Consider the following 21,379-nt stretch of genomic DNA (forward strand, 5'->3'; position numbering starts at 1 on the left):
CCGGAGTGATTTGGGTTTAAGTCTCGCTGAAACAAACCAACAAACAAAAAAACCAACAAACGGTATTCTCGGGCCCTTTTTTGGAAATTCCGATTCAACTTTAAATCAGACGGATGTTTGAGGAAGTGACTTTAAAGTCAAAAGAGCAGCAAAACAGCCATCTCTACACGTCCGTCATCATTTAGAATTTCACAAAACTTTAGAAGTTGTTATAAATTAACAGTCCAGACGCCACTGCTTCCATTTTTAGAGACAATTCTATTCTGAGGACTGGTGGAAATCAACAGGTTAGTTACTGTTCGTCTGTCCGCGCGACTCCTCCACTAACTTTTGCAAAACTACAAATCCAGCGTGGGCGCCGGCCGCATTTTTGTCCGGGGAACCCCAGCACCCCTGACCCAGGCAGGGACCCCCCGCCACGCCCACCCCGAAAGGGGCCCCCACCCCTGGAGGCGGCCCTGCGGTGGGGGGAGGTGGCGGGACTCGGCCCGGCCTCTGGGGGTCGGGAGTCCGGGAGCCGCCGGTCACGTGGCGCGGGGGCGGGGCGGGGTGGGGTATATAGCCCGGCGCCCGCGCGCCGGTCGTTGTGAACGCCGCGCGGACCCGCTGGACCCTTGTCTCTGAGCTGCTGCCGGCCGGTGGGTGCGCGCCACCTCTGCGGCCCCGGTTCCTCGTGGCTCAGCCCCCCGCGGGCTGCAGGCTGGACGCTGGCGGCCTCGTGGCGGTTTCCGGGCCCCGGCTGAGAAGGGGCTGTCTCCTGGGCCTGCGCTTTCCAGCCTCGCTTTTGTTCCTTGATTCAGGCTGCTTTTCTGCACGCTGCCTTAGTGCGGTTTGTAGCTTCTTGGCTTGGTTGCGGGTAACAGTTTCCAGTCGTCCCGAAAGGACATTATTTAAAAGGAAACGCGTGAGAAAATCGTCTTAGAATTTTGTGGGGTACGCAGTGACAGACGGGCTATTGCTGCTGGCGTCTGATTTCCGCCTTTAGCGTGGTTCTCATTTCTTGTAAAAGTGGGACCCTTGGCCGGAGGGTGAACTGATTGGCTCCGAAGTGGTGGGTTCTTAACTTTCCAGCTCTGCTGCTTAGCAGTGAGGCTGTTTTGTGTGGCTGTGGATCGTTGGGGACACTAAATTGACATTTTAAAGCGTCCGGAAAAGTTTCTCATTTCCGCGGAGCACCTCCTTTCTCGTGTGTTTAGTGTCCCCTGAACTCGTTTCAGTTCTTTGACAAAGAAGGAGTAACCACCGCCCCCCACCAAAGTGCTCCATCTTGATCGTCCTGACTGTCCAAGATGTCTTCTACTTGGAATATCTCTTTAGTTTTACCATGGATTTTAACTTGGTTAGCATTTTTGTGGACAGATATTTATCTTCAAAAGGCATCTCTAATGTTCTGGTGGGGAAAACATTGAATTGAACACTTTAAGTGGGTGACTTGTACACGTGAGCTTTAAGAACCTTCTTTCAGAACAGTTTGCCCAGAGGAGAGCTCTGAGAGCCAGAGGGTGGGAAGAAATGCAGACTAAACTTGATCTTGAATTTTGCTCTACTTGAAATTAGCATTTGCTTCGGTTGGAGAATGAATCTGGGAGTCTTATTACAGTGTCCTGAACCAAGTTTCTCTTCTGCAGATTTTTTCTTTCTCCAGAAGAAAAATGGCATCTGTTGCAGTTGAACCACAGCCGGTATGATTTATAAATAGCAGTTTCTTGATTCCTTTCCCTCCCCAGTGTGTTTTGGAAGTTAAGCTCTCCCTCCTCCTTGGTTGCAGAGTGTGGTGACAAGGGTGGCCAACCTACCCTTGGTGAGCTCCACATATGACCTCGTCTCCTCGGCTTACATCAGTACGAAGGATCAGTATCCCTACTTGAAGTCTGTGTGTGAGATGGCAGAGAAGGGCGTGAAGACCATCACCTCGGTGGCCGTGACGAGTGCTCTGCCAATCATCCAAAAGCTAGAGCCACAAAGTGAGTTTTGATTTCCCCCTCAAAATTTAGTCCTATGTACTCATCAGGAGTGAGCCCGAAGCTGGCTTGAATATGGTGAATGCCAGTGTTATGCCTTAAGTACGCATCAGGGAATCCTCAGCCTTTCCTGAGACACATGCTGCCTTTCCTGAGAAACTGCCAGGTGACCCTCATTGTTATAGAAGGCCTGCTTCATAATAATGGCAGATGTTATGATATTACCAAAAAAATCCCCCAGAGATGCTTCTGTGTTGGCAAGTGAGATCATATGGGGAAAGAGTGAGTGAACTGAAATAGCTGACTTCTTTGGGACTACACAGTATACGTGAACTGCTTTAAAAAAAAAAAGATAAAATAATATCAGCATACAATTCAATGGCTTTTAGTATATTCACAGAGTTGTGTAGGCATCACCATAATCAATTTTAGAACATTTTCATCACCCTGGAAAGAAACCTCATACCACTTTCTGTTTGGGGTGATGAAAAAGTCCTGCAAATGATAGTGGTAATGGTTGCACAATATTGTGAGTGAACAGTATTGTGAATGCCAGTGAATGTACACTTATACTCATTCACAGTCACTCCCCATCCCCCTCCCCCCCACCTTAGGCAACTAGTAATCTACTTTCTGTCTTCATAGATTTGCATATCCTGGACGTGTAATGTAAATTGAATCATAAAATATGTGGTCTTTTGTGACTGGCTAGTTTTCATTTAGCATAATGTTTCCAAGGTTCATCCAAATTGTAGCGTCATATCAGTATTTCATTCCTTTTTAATATGGAATAATTTAATATTCTATTGCATGGATATATCATATTTTATTCATCAGTTGATGTTTGGGTTGCTTCTACTTTATGCCTATTATGAATAATGAATGCTACTGTGAACACTTGTGCCCAAGTTTTTGTGTGCACATATGTTCTCAATTCTCTCGGGTATATACCTAGGAGTGGAATTTTCAATTTCTCCACATTATGAACTACTTTTGAATAAGGGTTTAAATCATTCCCCCAAGTGGTTATGTCGTGGACTTTTAGGATTATACGAAACCTTTTAGAGATCAGTTTTCCAACTCTGCTACTTCCCAAATGAGTATAGTACTAGTTCTAGGCTTGGTCATTGTTGGGGTGTGGGGGGAGCTTGAACTAAAATCTGGGTCTTTTTAGGGAGATCCAGGGTGCTGTTAGCATACTGTTTCCTGGTGATAACCCAAAGTACACTGCCACCTACTGAATTAAGTGTAGGTGCGGATTAAACTAGCATGGAGATGCTAATTTTGAGAGTTTTCATATACCTCGTTCCCTGAATGAGGGTTCAGGTGAAGCCTGGCTTCTCGTGGCATTAACCTTAGGGAACAGTTGATGAGTAAGAGGCTTCTTGGCCAGCGTCCTACTTGGCCTGTCACTGCCTCTGCTTGCTGCTCCCCCCACTTCCCACACCCATATCCTTATTTCCCTGTCAGTAGAAGAAAGTTGCCAGAAACCTGGCAAGAATCTTCTTTCTGGACTAGAGAAAACAGGCAAAGTATTGCATGGTAAATTTTTTTATAGTAAGAATGAAGGCTCAAGATATATATTCACTCTTACCCAGACTGTTAACATTTTCATCATTTGTGATTCTTCTAGTTGCCATTGCCAATACCTATGCCTGTAAGGGGCTAGACAGGATTGAGGAGAAACTGCCTATTCTGAATCAGCCAACAAACCAGGTGAGCTTGGGACAAGAGTGCTGAGGCTTGCCACCTGACATTTTTAAGTTTTATCTCTTTAACACAGGCTGTGCAGACCATAAACAGGTAATACTTGTTTGTTCCCTCAACCTTGGATATATTTTTGAAAGAGTAATGATCACTCCGTTACCTCCTGAACTGTTGTCAGGTTGTCTTAAGAAGCAGAGATGAACTATCCACCTTTGGGCTAGAATACCTTTAGTCTGATCTCTATTAAATTTGTGGCTTCATCTCTGTAGGTGAAATTGCTTTCTCAAATCACTGATTCCCATGTGGCACTGGATAAATGCAGAGGTGGTAAATAGAGCCTTTTCTCACTTGGTACCCGAAAACACATCTAGTAGGATGGAGAACTGACACCTCTGCCTGTGTTTTGGCCTGGGGCTGTGTGCATAGGGCCAGGTGTGCATGATACCTATGTCTATACTTATAGGCATGCATGAGGGGCTCAGTATAAGCATGTCAATGTGGAAAATGCCATTTTCTCTAGAGTACTCCTTGTGCCTTAATTACTATAGGTTCATCTAGTGTAAAACAAAAACCAAAAAAACCTTGGGCTTCCCTGGTGGCACAGTGGTTAAGAATCCACCTGCCAATGCAGGGGACATGGGTTCAAGCCCTCGTCCGGGAAGATCCCACATGCTGTGGAGCAACTAAGCCCGTGCGCCACAACTACTGAGCTCGTGCGCCACAACTACTGAAGCCCATGTGCCTGGAGCCCATGCTCTGCAACAAGAGAAACCACCGCAATGAGAAGCCCACGCACTGCAACGAAGAGTAGCCCCCGTTTGCCGCAACTAGAGAAAACCTGCGTGCAGCAACGAAGACCCAACGTAGCCAAAAATAAAATAAATTTTAAAAATTAATTAATTAGGGAAAAAAACTTGACAAATTGACAAATTTTTTATCTGTTTCCCTCATTTGGTCCTCCAACAACCCTTGAGTGGTGGCAAGTAGGGTACTTATACCTGATAAGGAAATTGAGGCTCATCAACTCTCAGTGACTTGTCTAAGACCTACAACTGGAAAGTAAAAGGGCCAGATTCATTCTTTAACTCTTCAACTATGCTACCTTAGTTAAGAACTTAACTAGGTTTTTATGCTTCTCACCAGGCGAATGATCTGCTTTTTTCCCTGTAGGTTGTGGCCAATGCCAAAGGAGCTATGACTGGGGCAAAAGATGCTGTGACGACTACTGTGACTGGGGCCAAGGATTCTGTGGCCAGCACAATCACTGGGGTGGTGGACAAGACCAAAGGAACAGTGACCGGCAGTGTGGAGAAGACCAAATCCGTGGTCAGTGGTGGCATTAACATAGTCCTAGGAAGTCGGATGATGCAGCTGGTGAGCAGTGGAGTAGAAAATGCGCTCACCAGATCAGAGCTGCTGGTAGACCAGTACCTCCCTCTCACCAAGGATGAACTAGGTAATTGGATTTTTTTCTTGAAATAATGTTGTACATCTTTTTTTTTTTTTTTTTCTGTGCCATGCAGCTTGTGGGATCTCAGTTCCCCGACCAGGGATTGAGCCCGGTCCATGGCAGTGGAAGCCCCAGAATCCTAACCACTAGGCCACCAGGGAACTCCCAATGTTTTATATCTTAAAGCAATCTTTCTAAACAGCTTTATTGAGATATACTTTTATATACCAAAAAAATTCACCTGTTTTTATTCTAAATTTACAATTACATGACCATCACAATCCAGTTATAGAATTTCTATCAACCCCAAAGATAAAAAGTCCTTCATGCCTGTTGGCAGTCAGTCTCCATCCCCCCACCACCCCCACTGTCTGAGCAACCACTAATCTTTCTGTCTCTATAGTTTTCCTTCTTAAGGCACTGTTCAGTTTCACACTGAGTTGTACGTAGTAAGTCTTGAAACTTCCGGAGAAATTAGCCTAGAGAAATACTTTCTATAAATGGATTGTCCTTAATGGGCTGCTGTATAGAATCATTAAAGATTTAGTGCTCACTCTGTGCCAGGTAAGAAGCTCTAGTGGGAAGAGACCTGTGTAGGTGACATGTGTCACACATAGGGATGTGTTCTGGGTTGCTAAGCCCAGCAGCAGACATGAGGCATCTTGGGAAGAGGGGTCCATGATTGCTAGATGGGTGAGTGGCATCAACAAAGTCAAGATCCAGGTGAGGGTCCAGGCCTTGTCACTTAGAGCTGTGATCCTGGACTTTTTTTTTTTTGGTCACTTCTATATAACTTCAGAAAAAGAAGCCAAAAAAGTGGAAGGATTTGATCCTGTTCAGAAGCCAAGTTATTATATCAGACTGGGATCCCTGTCCACCAAGCTCCGCTCATGGGCCTACCAGCAGGCCCTCAGCAGGGTTAAAGAAGCTAAGCAAAAAAGCCAAGAGACCATTTCTCAGCTCCATTCCACTGTCAACCTGGTGAGTACAACTTCCTTTAAAGGTATCTGAAGTGAGTTCATTTACCTCGAGGACTGGGAGTAAACATATCATGAAATCCAAGAATTTTAATCTTACCTTATGAACAATCCAATAGAAAAATGGGCAAAGAGTATACAGAAAACTTGCAGAAGAAAGAAAGTATAAATAGCTGAAATATCAATATATGAAGTGGCGTTAATCTTACTCTGAGGGGTCAAATTACTGATTCCGGTTTTGTCCAGTGGCACTGGCAAAGTTAGATGCTGTGGGCGATGGTGTAGAGAAAGAGGAGTACTTGTGTTTTTGCACTTCCAGAGGATTCAAGGGACTCTTATAGGAAAGTTACAGACACACCTATGCCTGGAGCAGCTTTCCTTCTAGAAACTTATCCTACAGATAAGTATATTTGTTCAGAGTTGCAAAAGAGTATAAACAATGCACATCAACTAATAGGGGACTGATTACATTGATACATCACAAAAGACCACTGTGTAGCCATTAAGGATTGCCAAGTTACAGAACAGTATGTATTGTATGGCCATTAGAAACCAGTTTATTCTTGGAAGGGGAAGTAGGTGGCTGGCAACAGGGAAGAGGAAGTTCGAGTTCCTTTCTCTTTTGTAATTTTATATTTTACACGTATTAGATTTCAGTTGCTTTGCCTGTGATAAACTGGAGGTAAATTGGAGACAGTGGTTTAATAATTAAATAAGAGGCAATAAGTACTATGACTGCTTGGTTGACTTACACATATTGATAACAAATAACAATGCTATCAGGGATAGGTCTCCTTAAAAACCAAGAATTTCTGTAAGAGTTGATGTTGGCTGCTTTACATCATGGATCTGAGCACAGGCTAAGAAGAATGTCTGACTAGTTTGTTCCTTTGTCTTCCTTCAACGTGTTCTAGATTGAATTTGCCAGGAAGAATGTGAATAATGCCAACCAGAAAATTCAGGGTGCTCAGGATAAGCTCTATCTGTCCTGGCTGGAGTGGAAGAGAAGCGTCGGCTATGATGATACAGATGAATCCCACTGTGCTGAGGTGAGACAACTGGGACCGTCATCCACTATAGCTTCTGAAGAAGTTCTTACTATTAAGAACTTCTTACTAGAAACTTACTAATAAGTTTCTTATTATTCCTCTTAGAATACTCTTCTCTATCAAAAGTTTGAACAATACAGTGTACATAGGTTGCCTGTTATGTGACCGAAAAGCAAAAATGTGCAACTGTATCTAACAATTTACAGATAGGCATATTGTCCCTATCAGGATACAACTAATTGAGAAACACGGGCGTTGCCCTTACGATGGGTACAGACTAAGTGAATACAGGCATCTTTACTGTCATAGTGTTTTTTTGATAGCATAAATATAGTTGCTATGAGAATACTACATAGGAAGGGTACTAACTCAACCTTGGAGTGAGGATGGGTGAGTCAGATGGTTTGCTGGAAGAGATGAGTGGTAAGCTGAGACCTAAGGGGTGAATAAACTAGGTGAAAAGGCAATAAGGGGACGAATGTTCCAGACAGAAGAAATAGCATATTGTAGTCCTAGAACGTGGTTCTTTGCATTCCAAAAGCTAGTATGCATTTGCCCTTGAAATCTATATTAACTGTTTGTTCATATCATGTCTCACTTGAGGAGAGAATATCTAAGTTGCCCTACTAATATGGAGTGTATTTTCCTTCTGTCCGGTCTCCCCTGTTAGGTTTCTTCAGCTTAAGACCGTGAACTTTGAAGACTCAGGCACTAGTTCAAATCCACACTCCAGCTGTTAACTGGGGCATGTTATTTCAACTCTAAGCTTACGTTCATGTTTATGAAATGTGAAATAATACTGCTTCACTCAGGGTTGTTACGAGGATTTTAAAAAGTTAAAGAATCCACACGTGTGGTGGATGTATAACCAGCTGACTGTAAGTGAACTAATTCATACATAGGACTGTTGGATCCACTGCTAATTCTTAAACTTGTCTTACTTTCAGCACATAGAGTCACGTACTCTTGCTATTGCCCGAAACCTGACTCAGCAGCTCCAGACCACGTGCCACACCCTCCTGTCCAACATCCAGGGGTTACCGCAGAACATCCAAGATCAGGCCAACCACTTGGGGGTGATGGCTGGCGACATCTACTCAGTGTTTCGCAACGTTGCCTCCTTTAAGGAAGTGTCTGACGGCCTCCTCGCTTCCAGCAAGGGGCAGCTGCAGAAGATGAAGGAGTCTTTAGATGATGTGATGGATTATCTTGTTAACAACACACCCCTCAACTGGCTGGTAGGTCCCTTTTATCCTCAGGTGACTGAGTCTCAGCGTGCTCAGGCGCAAGGTACAGCCAAGAGGCCCGGCAACCTGAGCGCAGAACACATTAAACCTGTCCCCGTCAGCGACGCACAGGGCAGCCAGCCCGATGACACCTCCTCTCACGTTGAAACCTGCTAGACAACTCTGAAGTGGGGAAGCAGCTCTCGAGAAAAAAAAGGTCCTCTATTGTAGTCATTGCCAACTGGATTAAGAGCTTTAAAGTTTCCACTTTAACGGATGAGTTCTGTTGTTTACTTGGCTGGAAAGAAAAGAACGATAGACTGTTCAGAGCCTGTCCAGAACTCACAAAAAGTTCCAGTGCAGTTATGGCCTCATTCTGTTGCCGCTGTTGCTGTCTGTTTGTATGGAATAAAAACACCTTTGTGTGCGCTGTTGTACGAACTCGTGTCTGCTCTCGTTTGGTCTGAGCAGGCCTCAGCACTGGTTTGTCTCACAATGCATGCTTGTGCACCCTCAGTTTTTTATTTTTCACAAGGGAATGCCCCCTTTGAATTGAATAAAATTCACTGCAGAATAGATCCGTTTTATGCTGTGTGTTACATGTGCTTTTAGTGTGGCTTTCTTGGAACTGCTTTGCCTGCATGACAGGGTTATTAATACACATGAATTCAAATGGGCTGTTGGGGAATTTGTAGTAACATTGGAAGACTAATGTTAAAAATGGAATGTTTGGTAACAGGTTTTAAACAAATTAAAAGCTAACGTTCCTATAAGAATTTTATTAGGTGGTGGTGGTTCCTTTCATTTGCCCATTTACTGGACCCCTGAGAACAGGTTTTTAAACTAGCAGAAGGAGCCACGTATGACTGACTGCCTTGCTGAAAAGAAATCAGAGCTGAGAGGAAGCAGTGACTCTTTGCATCAGTCTCACGTAAAGGTAGCAGTACTTCTTGCCAAGGGGCCATCTAACGTGTAAGGAATGAGGTTGTTCAGTGTCCAGTCTCAGCTGGACTTCAGGTACCATGTTGTCACATTGGGAGAAATCACTAACCTCAGTTGTGGGTGAGATGCCTTTAGAAGACCACATGAGAATAATTAGAAAAAAAAGACTTTGGACCCCCTGTAGAAAAGGGTTCTTCCTACCTCCTACCTAGGGTGTCCAGACTTCTAATCCCCTCAATGTGGGTTAATTATTTAGGAAATATGGATCTCCTCATGACAAAGCTGCAGTATGCCAAACCTTTTCAAAAAAGCCAGTCTTAGAACTTGTGAAATAGAGCTACATGCTTCTGCCTGTCCTGCCCTTCAGCAGAACTGAAGTCTACGTCAAATTTGTCTCCTCTTTCTACCCTGCTTCACCCCTGTCTCCCCACGGAAACAAGGAAGCAGCGTATAACTTTACATGGACTTGTGTGAATAAACTTATCAAAGCTTACTAAGTTAGAGAACTAAATTTTTCCCCCTTGAGGTAACTCCAGGAATCAGTGAACATGTGAGCTCAGTTGCAGGGACTCCCTGAGATACTTGAAGCTAAGGAACCTCTGGTTTCTGGGACGGTGGACTGTCATGATTTATGGGCCTCCAGGGTGGAACCAATCCATGCACTGGCCTGCCCATCCCTAGTGACTGGCTTTTCCAGAGACTCTACCTCTTAAAAAAAATTTTTTTTTATTAGTCCAAATTGGATGTGATCCTGCTGTCATTTGCCTCAAAACTTCAAGGCTGGTATTTTGTGGTTGATTCTAAATGGTTGGAAAATTTATATACTACAGCTGTACACAGACTTTCTTATACTGAACATAAACCTTTGTGTCTCCCCTTCATAAGAGTTATAGTACCTACTGAATTGCTTATGAAAAAGAGACTTCTCAAAGCTGTTCTTCATGAGCAAGACAGAATATAAAGAGACCTCTCTTAGTTTCTGAAAGAATACCACTGCCCTTGGTTTTGTCTGTCTGACTTTGTGTCTCAAGTTTGTGCCTACGTGCATTTCGTTTTGTTGTCAACATGTCTCAAAATTTGTCATGTCTTCGCTTTATTGTTGCATAAACTGGCAGTTTTAGTTTAACAAACTTTTTCCCAAAGAGGACAATTATTTTGAGGGGAAAAAAGCTGACTAAGCCTAGCACAGTCTATAATTATGGCAGGTTCTTGAATATTTGGCTACATGAAGCCTGGCATAGTGTGCCTGAGTGTTCAAGCCTACTTCTTTCCTTTGCATGTAATTATAATATGAACTTTCTAATTAGTTCTGGGCAAAAAAAGGAACATGGTATATTAGCCATTAATGTCTTAGCCTTAGTTTCATCATCTGTAAAGTAAAATTAGTGATGTTTTTCAACAGATGGAAGTGAAGTGTTTGACGATAGGGTGTCTTTCTATTTTGCACTAGTCATGAGGATACCTTCTGTGGGACAGTGACACATAGTGTCTTTAACTGGCCAGTTCCAGAGTGAGTAGTGAGTATATAATATGAGATCATGATTGGGAAAATATATCCACTTTGATAAGGCATGATAGATATTGAAGGAATAATGAAGTGAAACAGGAAAAACTAAAATTTGATTTACCTGAGATATCCCTTTTAGAGTATCATTTAGCTCATGGAGATGACTGGTGAGGGAAGGAGGAATAAGGAGAAGGACAGATATTTGTGCACAAATCTAAGAAATGGCGTCTAAATGATGCCTGGGAGAGCAGGTGGGGGATGGAAAGGAGGGCTCTTGCCAGCCTGACCTTCCTGGGCTCTCGTGGACTTGAGACTGGGCCAGCTGGGCCTCAGTCCTGATCCAGCTCCAGGAGTGACCTAGCACAGAGGCCTGCATGGGTGATGGTCTTGTGAGATGTCCCTGCCTTATAAACCAAGGTATTTGTTGCTTGTATCTCAAAGGGCAATACCTTTATGCTTTAAGTGTCCACCTTCCCAACAGGCATCCTATAACGTAGGATATCCTATCATATTTTCACAGTTGCTATTTAGTAAGGAAAAGATGCTGGATAATTCCACTGTTGGATGTCTAAGTTCCCAGGCTATCCTGTAGCAGCCTACTTCATCTGAAAGATGGAGAAACTGGAAAGGAAATAGCATCGGACTATTCGCAGAGAAGGAGAAGAATAAGAAGTCATATCAGGCTTGAGGTCAACTTAGGCCAAAGAAAGATGTTTTATGGTATCTTTCCTGTTCCCCTTGCTTACCTTTTGAGATTCTGATGCCATTCCCTCATGTTTGAGAAGTTACCGATTGCTAGAAGAAATTGTCAACTGGACCCTTACTGGGATAGGTTCAGGTCATATTTTTAGGGCTGGTTGGGGTTGAGGCCTTCTTGTTCACTATCCAGGGGTTGCTGAGCAGAGGCCGGGTGCTCAAGTGGAGAAGGCAGACTAGGAATATCACACCCTCAATTGATGATAAGGTAGTAAGAGGCAGGCAGCCCATGGCCCTGTTGAATTTGACAGGTGAGATTGCTGATTAACGCAACGCATCTTTAGTTGTTAAGATTGTCAGGAAGATGGCTAAGTGAAATGATAGGGTGGCAGTGTGAAAGCACAATGTTTGGGGGAGGGGACACAATTGCCTGGGATTTCTCCTCCATGCTTAACTTGCTTAAACTGGGCCTACAGATTACAGAGAAATGGGATATAATATAATGAAAGGTTTTAAGTCTCACAGAGGAGCCTCGTCTTGTTGTAGAATAGACCTAGGTTGTTTAGCTTGGTACAGATTTTATGAAAGTGCTGTTTGAGAGAGCCACATTAAAGATATGAGAGCCATATCATAGTATCTATGTTTTTTGGCTAACTGAAAAAAATGTTTTCTAGAATTTAAGAAAGTGAGGAAGGTAGTAGATAGTGTTGTTAATTAATATTTTACAAGAGTAATGAATAGTTTAAATGGTGCTTTTGTGTAAATGTCAGTGATGAAGAAATGGTTACCATGTAAATGATCTTTTCATTTCTCTTGGGTATATACCTAGGAGTAGAATTACTAGTGGGTCATATGGTCACTCTATGTTTAATTGTTTGAGGAACTGCCAGACTGTTTTCCAAAGTGGCTGCACCATCTTACTTTCCCACCAGTAGTACATGAGGGTTTTGATTTCTCCATATCCTCACCTACACCTGTTATCTGACTTTTTGATTCTAGCCGACCATTTGTTTTCTTTATTTTTTTCTAGCCAACCATTTAAATTATAACTTAGCATTAATAGGAGTAGATGTTGAATAGTATGAATCAAGCACTTTTCCTTTTTCGTTGTCTACTCTACTCAGGTTAGAGCACAGGACAACTCAGTAAGGAGGTAGCTAATATATCTATCTGATTCCCTTGTATGAAATGGCCCTAGTGAGCTCTCAGCATGGATAAAACCATGCCGTCTGTCAGTGAGCCTTCCTCTGCCCTCTTTGTCTATGCCAGGGATTATCAACTGGGGACACTGATGAAATGCAGATTCGTGGGTTCCACCCCTACAGAATCTGGTTCGTAGGTCTGGAGGTAGTACCAGGCATCTGCACTTTTAAAAAGCATCGCTTAAAAAAAAAAAAAAAAAGACATCCTAGGCGATTCTAATGCAGGTGGTCCAACGACTGTACTTTCAGAAATGAAGGAAACAGGAAACAAATGATTTTAATCTGAAATAAAGATAGGGCTAGGGTTACCAACAGTCCTACTCTTTCCAAACAAGAAATCTGGTGTGGGCTCCATAAAATGTCTTATTTTAAAAAGAGCTGCACTGGTGGCACAGTGGTTAAGAAGACTCTGCACTCCCAAGGCAGGGGGCCTGGGTTTGATCCCTGGCCAGGGAACTAGATCCCACATGCATGCCGCAACTCGCATGCCGCAACTAAGGATCCCACGTGCCGCAACTAAGGAGCCCATGTGCTGCAACTAAGGAGCCCACCTGCCACAACTAAGACCTGGTGCAACCAAAATAAGTAAATTAATATTTTTTTTTAAGAAAAGCTACTCTTAATTTACTTTAATTAACAAGACGCTTGGGAATTCCCTGGTGGTCCAGTGGTTAGGACTCTGCACTTTCACTGCTGAGCCTGGTTGGGAAGCTAAGATCCCACAAGCCATGCGGTGTGGCCAAAATATAATAATAATAATAGTAAAAACAAAATTTAACAAGACCCTTGGTGTAGACTCCATAAAATGTCATTTTAGAAAGACCTCCTCTAATTTAGCTTAATTTTAAAAATTTTGTATTGAAGTATAGTTTACAATATTAGTTTCAGGTGTACAACATAGTGATTTGATGTTTTTGTAGATTACATACCATACAAAGTTATTATAAAACATTGACTACATTCCCTGTGATGTACATTATATCCCTGTGACTTATTTATTTTATACCTGCTAGTTTGTACCTCTTAATCCCCTTCATCCCTCTCCCCTCTGGCAACCACTAGTTTGTTCTCTTTATCTGTGAGTCTGTTTCTGTTTTGTTACATTTGTTTATTTGTTTTATAGATTCCACATATGAGTGATATCATACAGTATTTGTCTTTCTCTGTCTGACTTACTTCACTTAGCATAATACCCTCCAGGTCTATCCATGTTGTTGCAGATGGCAAGATTTCATACTTTTTTTTTTTATGGCTAATATTCCATTGTGTGTGCGTGTGTCTATCCATTCATCTGTTGATGGGCACGTAGGTTGCTTCCATATCTTGTCTATTGTAAATAATGCTGCTATGAACATTGGGGTGCATATATATTTTCATTTTATTCAGATAAATACCCAGAGGTGGATTTCAGGATGTATGGTAGTTCAATTGTTAATTTTTTTAAAAAATTATTTATTTATTTATTTGGCCATGTTGGGTCTTAGTTGCGGCAGGCGGGATCTTCCTTGTGGCATGTGGGATCTCTTTAGTTGTGGCATCTCTTTAGTTGTGGCATGTAGGATCTAGTTCCCTGACTAGGGATCAAACCCAGGCCCCTGCATTGGGAGCAAGGAGTCTTAACCACTGGACCATGAGGGAAGTCCCTAATTGTTAATTTTTTGAGTAACCTCCATACTGTTTTCCATAGTGGCTGTACCAGTTTACATTCTCATCAACAGGGCATGAAGGGTCCCTTTTCTTCACATCCTTGCCAACACTTGTTATTTTTTGTCTTTTTGATGATAACCATTCTGACAGGTGTGAGGTGATACCTCATTGTGGTTTTTTTTTTTTTTTTAATAAATTTATTTCTTTTTAATTTATTTTATTTTTGGCTGCACTGGGCCTTCGTTGCTGAGAGCGGGCTTTCTCTAATTGCAGCGAGCGGGGGCTACTCTTCCCCTTGCGGTGCGCAGGCTTCTCATTGTGGTGGCTTCTCTTGTTGCAGAGCACAGGCTCTAGGCATGCAGGCGTCAGTAGTTGTGGCATGCTGGCTCAGTAGTTGTGGCTTGTGGGCTCTAGAGCACAGGCTCAGTAGTTGTGGTGCACGGGCTTAGTTACTCCGCGGTATGTGGGATCTTCCCGGACCAGGGCTCGAACCCATGTCCCCTGCATTGACAGGCAGATTCTTAACCACTGTGCCAGCAGGGAAGCTCTCTCAGTGTGGTTTTGATTTGCATTTCTCTGATGATTAATGATGCTGAGCACTTTTTCCTATGCCTGTTGGCCATCTGTATGTCTTTGGGAAAATGCCAATTCAGGGCCTCTGCCCATTTCTTAATTGGATTGTTTGGCTTTTTGATATTGAGTTACTGTATGAGTCTTTCCTATATTTTGGATATTAACCCCTTATGGGACATATCATTTGTAAGTATCTTTTCCCATTCAGCAGGTTGCCTTTTCATTTTGTTGAAGGTTTCCTTCACTGTGCAGAAGCTTTTTAGTTTGATTTGGTCCCATTTGTTTATTTTTGCTTTTGTTGTCCTTGCCTGAGGAGACAGATAAAAATATATATATATTATTGAGACTAATGTCAAGGAGTGTGTATTGCCGATGTTTTCTTCTGGGATTTTTATGCAAATTAGAAAATGGCACCTTATCCTCAACACTTGCAGTGCCACCTTCTGGAAAATTGTCATAATAAATACAGGAATCATGGGGCTTCCCTGGTGGCGCAGTGGTTGAGAGTCTGCCTGCCAGTGCGGGGGACACGGGTTCAGGCCCTGGTCTGGGAAGGTCCCACATGCCGCGGAGCGGCTGGTCCCGTGAGCCACAACTACTGAGCCTGCGCGTCTGGAGCCTGTGCTCCGCAACAAGAGAGGCCGCGACAGTGAGAGGCCCGCGCACCGCGATGAAGAGTGGCCCCCGCTCACCGCAACTAGAGAAAGCCCTCGCACAGAGACGAAGACCCAACACAGCCATTAAAAAAAAATAATAATAATTAATTAAAGAGATCTGGGGAGAGTAGACAGCCAGTTAGCAACTTTGGGGAGCTCCGGCTAGAAAAGAATCTCTCTAAAAAAAAAAAAATACAGGAATCAGTGAAGTTTATGAATGAGTGGTGCCCCCTTATGGTTGTATGGTGAACAACCTGCAAAAATTATGCAACTCCCTGGAACCCTGGCATGGTCACTTGGTTTTCTTGAAAAGAATGTCCTTGCAGGGAGGGACTATGGTTATCTCATTAGTTTCATAGTAAGCATGTGATTCTGAGTTTGGCCTCAGAATGCCTGATGGGCATTCTCAGCAAAAGACTCCTTACACTCCTTCTTTGATGGTCCAAACTATTGTTGATTATGCCAGTGGAAAAGGAATTTATTTTATAAATCTGTGAAGTGATTTCTCTTGTGCCACATTTCTAAAAACCCTATGAAGATGGTCAGGCACAACCACTACATTTTAAATTAAACTCGCCATGGAAACTTGAAAGACTGTGGCTACTTCTTAGCTGCTCCACCCTCCCCTATTTCCTTCCCAGCCCCCCAAATAGGTTTTGGTGATGGTCCCGAATAATGAAAATTATATACTCTGATTCATTCTGGATATATGGAAGGTGAATTATTCATAAGGCTCTCCTAAATCATCTCAAGGACTAGAGCTACTTTTTTTGGTGGTGGTGAGGCTTTTTTCCTAAATCCTAAGTGTGGAATCTCCAATCTTCTGCAAAGAACTCTACTTTAGGCCAGTAGTTACCTGATCTATAGGTGACTTCGGAGGTTTGTGTGTGTGAGAGGGTGGTATTTAAGAAACTGAAGAGAATTAAAGCTGCTATTTATTGAGCACCTTTTACAAGCTAGGCATATACTGTCTTTACTCCTCACTTGCAATGCAATCAATTTGGTATTTTCCTCACTTGACAGGTGAGGAAACAGGTTGAAAAGAAGTAAGTGCAAGAGTGGGGATTTAGTCCAATGTCTTACTGATGTCAAAGTACTTATTTTTTCCATTCTAGCAATCTAGCCACTGATAGGAGAGAACTGCTGCTTGCTTCCTTATTTGGGGTCCAGAAAACCCCTCTCTCTATATCTTCTTGTGTTGTAGCTTCCTGTTCTATTTTACATTTATTAAAAACAGAGTGATAATGGATGTTAAAATATACATTTAATAGAAATAGATCCAAACAGAGAGCTAAGCAAGATACATCTTTTAACTTAAAAAGGCTAAAATTACAATAGTTGACTTGCCTGGCTAATGCCCTGAATCAATTTATATAAGCAATGTTGGCTTTTGTGGATGTCAGATTGGGTATAATCTTTGAAAAGTGAACATTCATGAAGATCTAGAATGTAGTTTGATCTCCCCAAACAGAAAGCTCAGAAATAAATAGTGGAAGTTTTTACCTCAGACCAGACAGTCCTCTGAGTACCTGGGTTCTTACAGAAAAGTGCAATAATGGCCACAAACAGCCAGGTAAGGGGCCCAATAAAAAGCAAGATTCTCGCTTCGTGTTTTGTCTTTTAACTATTTTTAAAAATTGTGGTAAAATATACATACCATCAAGTGTACCATTTTAGCCATTCTTAAGCGTACAGTTCAGTGGCATTAAGTACATTTATAGTGGTGTGCAGCCATCACCACTATCCATTTCCAGAACTTTATTATCATCCCAAGCATAAACCCATTAGACAATAATTCCTTATTTTCCCTTCTATTTTTCGATGGATATTTTTTGTTGTTGTTACTGTTAGTTGTTTTGCCTCTGTCAAATTTTTTCCTCTGCTATCAAGATTTAGCCTTTAGTAACTTGTTATACCTTACTAATTTTCTGCTTCTAATCTTCTGTTGGTTAAGAAGTATTACTTTGCTTATCAAAATTGTATGCAAAGTAACAGTTAATAGAACTTCTTATCCCTAAAAGCCTTTCCTATGCAGAGAAGAGCTAGGGCTTTGTGATGGCTATTTCAACTATTCAAAGACCTTTTTGCTTCCTTAGTTCCTAGACGCTTCCCAAAGGGTTTATAGTATTGGAAATCAAACTTATGGAAAAGAGGAGTATTATTGGTTTTAAGAGAATAATAGAAAAATAGACAGATGAATAACCAGAAATGCTTTATAGCTTGTATTTTCAAAAGCTTTCATTTAATTCATTCTACCACTAGTTGGTTTCCTTTTAAAGAGAAGTTTCCTTAGTGCTTTTATAATATGAGTGAATTGTGGGAGTAAGACTATAAACATATTGAAGACAGCATAGTTACGGACAAAGTAAGGTTCATGCACATGCAGTAATTTATGTTTCTAAGAGCTCACCTGGACTTGACAACTCACTTCATTAGTGTTTGTTTTAATATCCAAGATTCTTCTTTTACAGGTACTTGATTTCAGTATCACAGAATTGACATCTGAGACTGATGAAATTCCAGATATTATAGCTTTGGAAGAGGAGGATGGACCAAATCATTCACATGCCAATGGCCCTCAGCCTTCTCAGGGAAAAATGTTGAATAACTAATAAGAAAAATCTCCTTTTGCTGAATACACAGTTTGTGTCACATTAAATTTCATGTTTGCTCATGTGTTTATTCCTGTGGCTTTGGGGATTAATCTATTGGGAGTTAATCTCTTTTTTGGCTACTTGGTCTTAATTGTAATGAAACTCTGATTGACCCACACTTTTGGAAAAGAGTCTCGTTCTGCATCATATATTATTTTATAGAATTCTTCAAAGTTTAATCTTTGAAATGCCTATAATAAAAATGGGCTGTATAATCTTGAATCAGAGTGTTTTTTTAAAAAACTGATATAGTGGACTATTTTTTTTCCTCCCAGGATTCATTCCTGTTTCTTCTGGTAACAGCGCCTTTATGTTTTGGGGTGGGGGTGGGTCTCAGTGCGTCTGCTAGTCAAGGTCTTTTTGCTTTCCCCTGGCCTAGGGGGTAGGCATATGACTAAAAAACAGGTCAACTGGGAGGAAGCATATAATGATGGGTAAAGGCTCAGACTCTGGATTCTAATCTTGGTTCTTCTACTTTCTAGTTATGTCACTTTAAACAAATAACTTAGTTTCTCTGTACCTCAATTTCCTCATCTGTAAAATAAGGATAATAGTAGGTTTGTTATGAAGAATAAATAAACATTTATAAAATCTTAGAGCAATGCCTGGCACAGAACAACATTAAATAAGTATTAGTTAAATAAATTGTAGAAACAATGGCCAAACCAATATTGAGGAGCACCCCCAGTGTCCAGATTGTAATTCTTTTTCATTTGTCAGAAAAAGGTATTGTAATACCTTTTCCCACTAAAAGAAATCAGTGCTTCTTGGAGAAATGGCTGATTCCAGGTCTGAGGCAGGAAATGTACAAAATGAACCTTGAACTTCTTGCTATTTCAGATAGAAAAGAAGCTGATTTGAAGAGGTTCCCATTGACTAAAGATGGGACAATCTGAACTTCAATAAGGATAATAATTGCAATAGATTGAACCCCAGCAAATATGAACCCCATCAAAATCTAAATATATCTATATCTGTCTATATATATAAACAACCTAATTGATTACTTTCAGGGGATGATAGCAAACCAATTATTATCTTGAAAACTGGTAAATAAAATGAAAGAACCGGAACTTCCCTAGTGGTGCAGTGGTTAAGACTCTGCACTCTCGATGCAGGGGGCCCATGTTTGTTCCTTGGTCCGGGAACTAGATCCCACATGCGTGCCGCAACTAAGAGTTTGCATGCTGCAACTAAGGGTTCGCATGCCACAACTAAGGAGCCCTCGAGCCACAACTAAGGAGCCCACCTGCCGCAACTAAGACCTGATGCAACCAAATAAATAAATAAATATTAAAAAAAAGAAAAGATTAGGGCTGGAGGTATAGTTTAAAAAAAAATAAAATGAAAGAATCAAGAATTTATCCTTCTTGGGAATTCCCTGGCAGCCCAGTGGTTAGGACTCTGTACTTCCACTGAAGGGGGTGCAGGTTCCAGGAACTAAGATCCTGCAAGCTGCACATGGTGAGGCAAAAAAAATTAAAAAATAATTTATCCTTCTTTATGTCTTCATCACTAGGTAAACAAATAGTAAATGAGGGAAAACCTCTCTCATAAAAGTATTCCTTCTGACAAATGAAAAAGACATGATATCTCAGTCAGTTAGGACTGCTCTAACCAATTACCTTAGACTGAGTGGTTTAAACAACAAACATTTATTTCTCACAGTTCTGGAGGCTGGAAGTCTGAGATCAGGGTGCCAGTGCCAGCAGAGTCAGATTTTGGTGAGGGCCCCCTTCTGGGTTGCAGAGAGTTGACTTCTCTTTGTATCATCACATGGAAAAGAGCAGAGAGAGGAAGCAAACCCTCTTGTGACTCTTATAGTTCTATGCGTGAGGGCTTCACTCTTATGACTGCATCTAATCCTAATTACCTCCCAAAGACCCAACCTTCTAATACCATCACATTGAGCAATAGGGTTTCAACATATGAATTTGGCTGGGGGGACACAAACATTCAGCCCATAACAAATGATAAATGAGAATTTCAACATTTTGCAATCACCTGTGAATAATGGATCTAAGCACTTAGCATTTTTGCTTGTCAATGGCATAAACAGAGATATTACATATTTCCTGATGAAAAAGCATGTACCAACCATCATCTAATCTTGCCAAAGTGATCATACATGAGTCCAATCAATCCTCTGGATCCAGGTGCCAATTTGAACAAAGTACAGAGGACAGGGACAGTGGAACATGTTGAACTGTACCATGAGGATGCAATCAGTGAAACTCAGACCAGGAGACATTATTCAGGTCAAATAGCCCTGGTTCTTCAACAGATTAATTGTAAGAAAAAGGGGAGGGGGAATGAGAAAAATGTGTAATTAAATTATATTATTAAAAAAACACAAAAAGATACATGCACCCCAATGTTTATTGCAGCACTATTTACAGTAGCCAGGACATGGAAGCAACCTAAATGTCCATCAACAGAGGAATGGATAAAGAAGATATGGTACATATATACAATGGAATATTACTCAGCCATAAAAAAGAACAAAATAATGCCTTTTGCAGCAACATGGATGGACCTAGAGATTGTCATACTGAGTGAAGTAAGTCAGACACAGAAAGACAAATATCATATGATATCGCTTATACGTGGAATCTAAAAAGAAGGGTACAAATGCACTTATTTACAAAACAGAAGTAGAATCACAGATGTAGAAAACAAACTTATGGTTACTAGGGGTCGTGGGAAGGGATAAATTGGGGGATTGGGATTGACATATAGACACTACTATATATAAAATAGATAATAATAAGAACCTGTTGTACAGCACAGGGAACTCTACTCAATACTCTGTAATGGCCTAAATGAGAAAAGAGTTAAAAAAAAAAAAGTGGCTATATGTATGTGTTTAACTGAATCACTTTGCTGTACACTTGAAACTAACACAACATTGTAAATCAACTATACTCCAATAAAAACTTAAAACAAACAAACAAACCCAGGAAAGACTAAAAAAAAAATAAAAAAAGAGGCAAGAGCAAAAAAAGAAAAAAAAAAAGCAAGACTAAACTATAGTGTCTAGGGAAGCATACTTGGGTGATCAAACTACAAGACAAGGCAAGGAAGTTATTATTATTTTTCAATATAAATTTATTTATTTATTTATTTTTGGCT

At 41.4% G+C, this 21,379-nt stretch overlaps 1 protein-coding gene across 2 annotated transcripts; it reads left to right on the forward strand.

Moving 5' to 3' along the window:
* Nucleotides 1-536: 536 nt before the first annotated feature.
* On the forward strand, nt 537-18,462 carry PLIN2 (perilipin 2). Of its 2 annotated transcripts, none has more exons than XM_082401678.1 (8): nt 537-638; nt 1,629-1,682; nt 1,769-1,964; nt 3,595-3,677; nt 4,839-5,124; nt 5,918-6,099; nt 7,010-7,144; nt 8,092-8,946. In XM_082401678.1, exons 2-8 carry the CDS (start codon nt 1,653-1,655, stop codon nt 8,545-8,547), a joined length of 1,368 nt encoding a protein of 455 aa, XP_082257804.1. In that variant the 5' UTR covers nt 537-638; nt 1,629-1,652; the 3' UTR covers nt 8,548-8,946. The 2 variants fall into 2 exon arrangements, with proteins under 2 accessions (XP_082257804.1, XP_082257803.1); XM_082401677.1 differs by lacking the exon at nt 537-638 and adding an exon at nt 18,065-18,462 and having other exon boundaries at nt 8,092-8,382.
* Nucleotides 18,463-21,379: the final 2,917 nt, after the last annotated feature.

Source organism: Balaenoptera borealis, assembly GCF_965194805.1.
Source record: "Balaenoptera borealis genome assembly, chromosome: 8".
Classification (NCBI taxonomy): domain Eukaryota; kingdom Metazoa; phylum Chordata; class Mammalia; order Artiodactyla; family Balaenopteridae; genus Balaenoptera; species Balaenoptera borealis.

Coding starts and splice junctions, on each gene's coding strand:
- PLIN2 (XM_082401678.1), top strand. CDS start 1,653: ATGGCATCTGTTGCAGTTGAACCACAGCCG. Junction 1,683..1,768: donor TTGCAGTTGAACCACAGCCG/GTATGATTTATA, acceptor CCTTGGTTGCAG/AGTGTGGTGACAAGGGTGGC. Junction 3,678..4,838: donor TGAATCAGCCAACAAACCAG/GTGAGCTTGGGA, acceptor TTTTCCCTGTAG/GTTGTGGCCAATGCCAAAGG.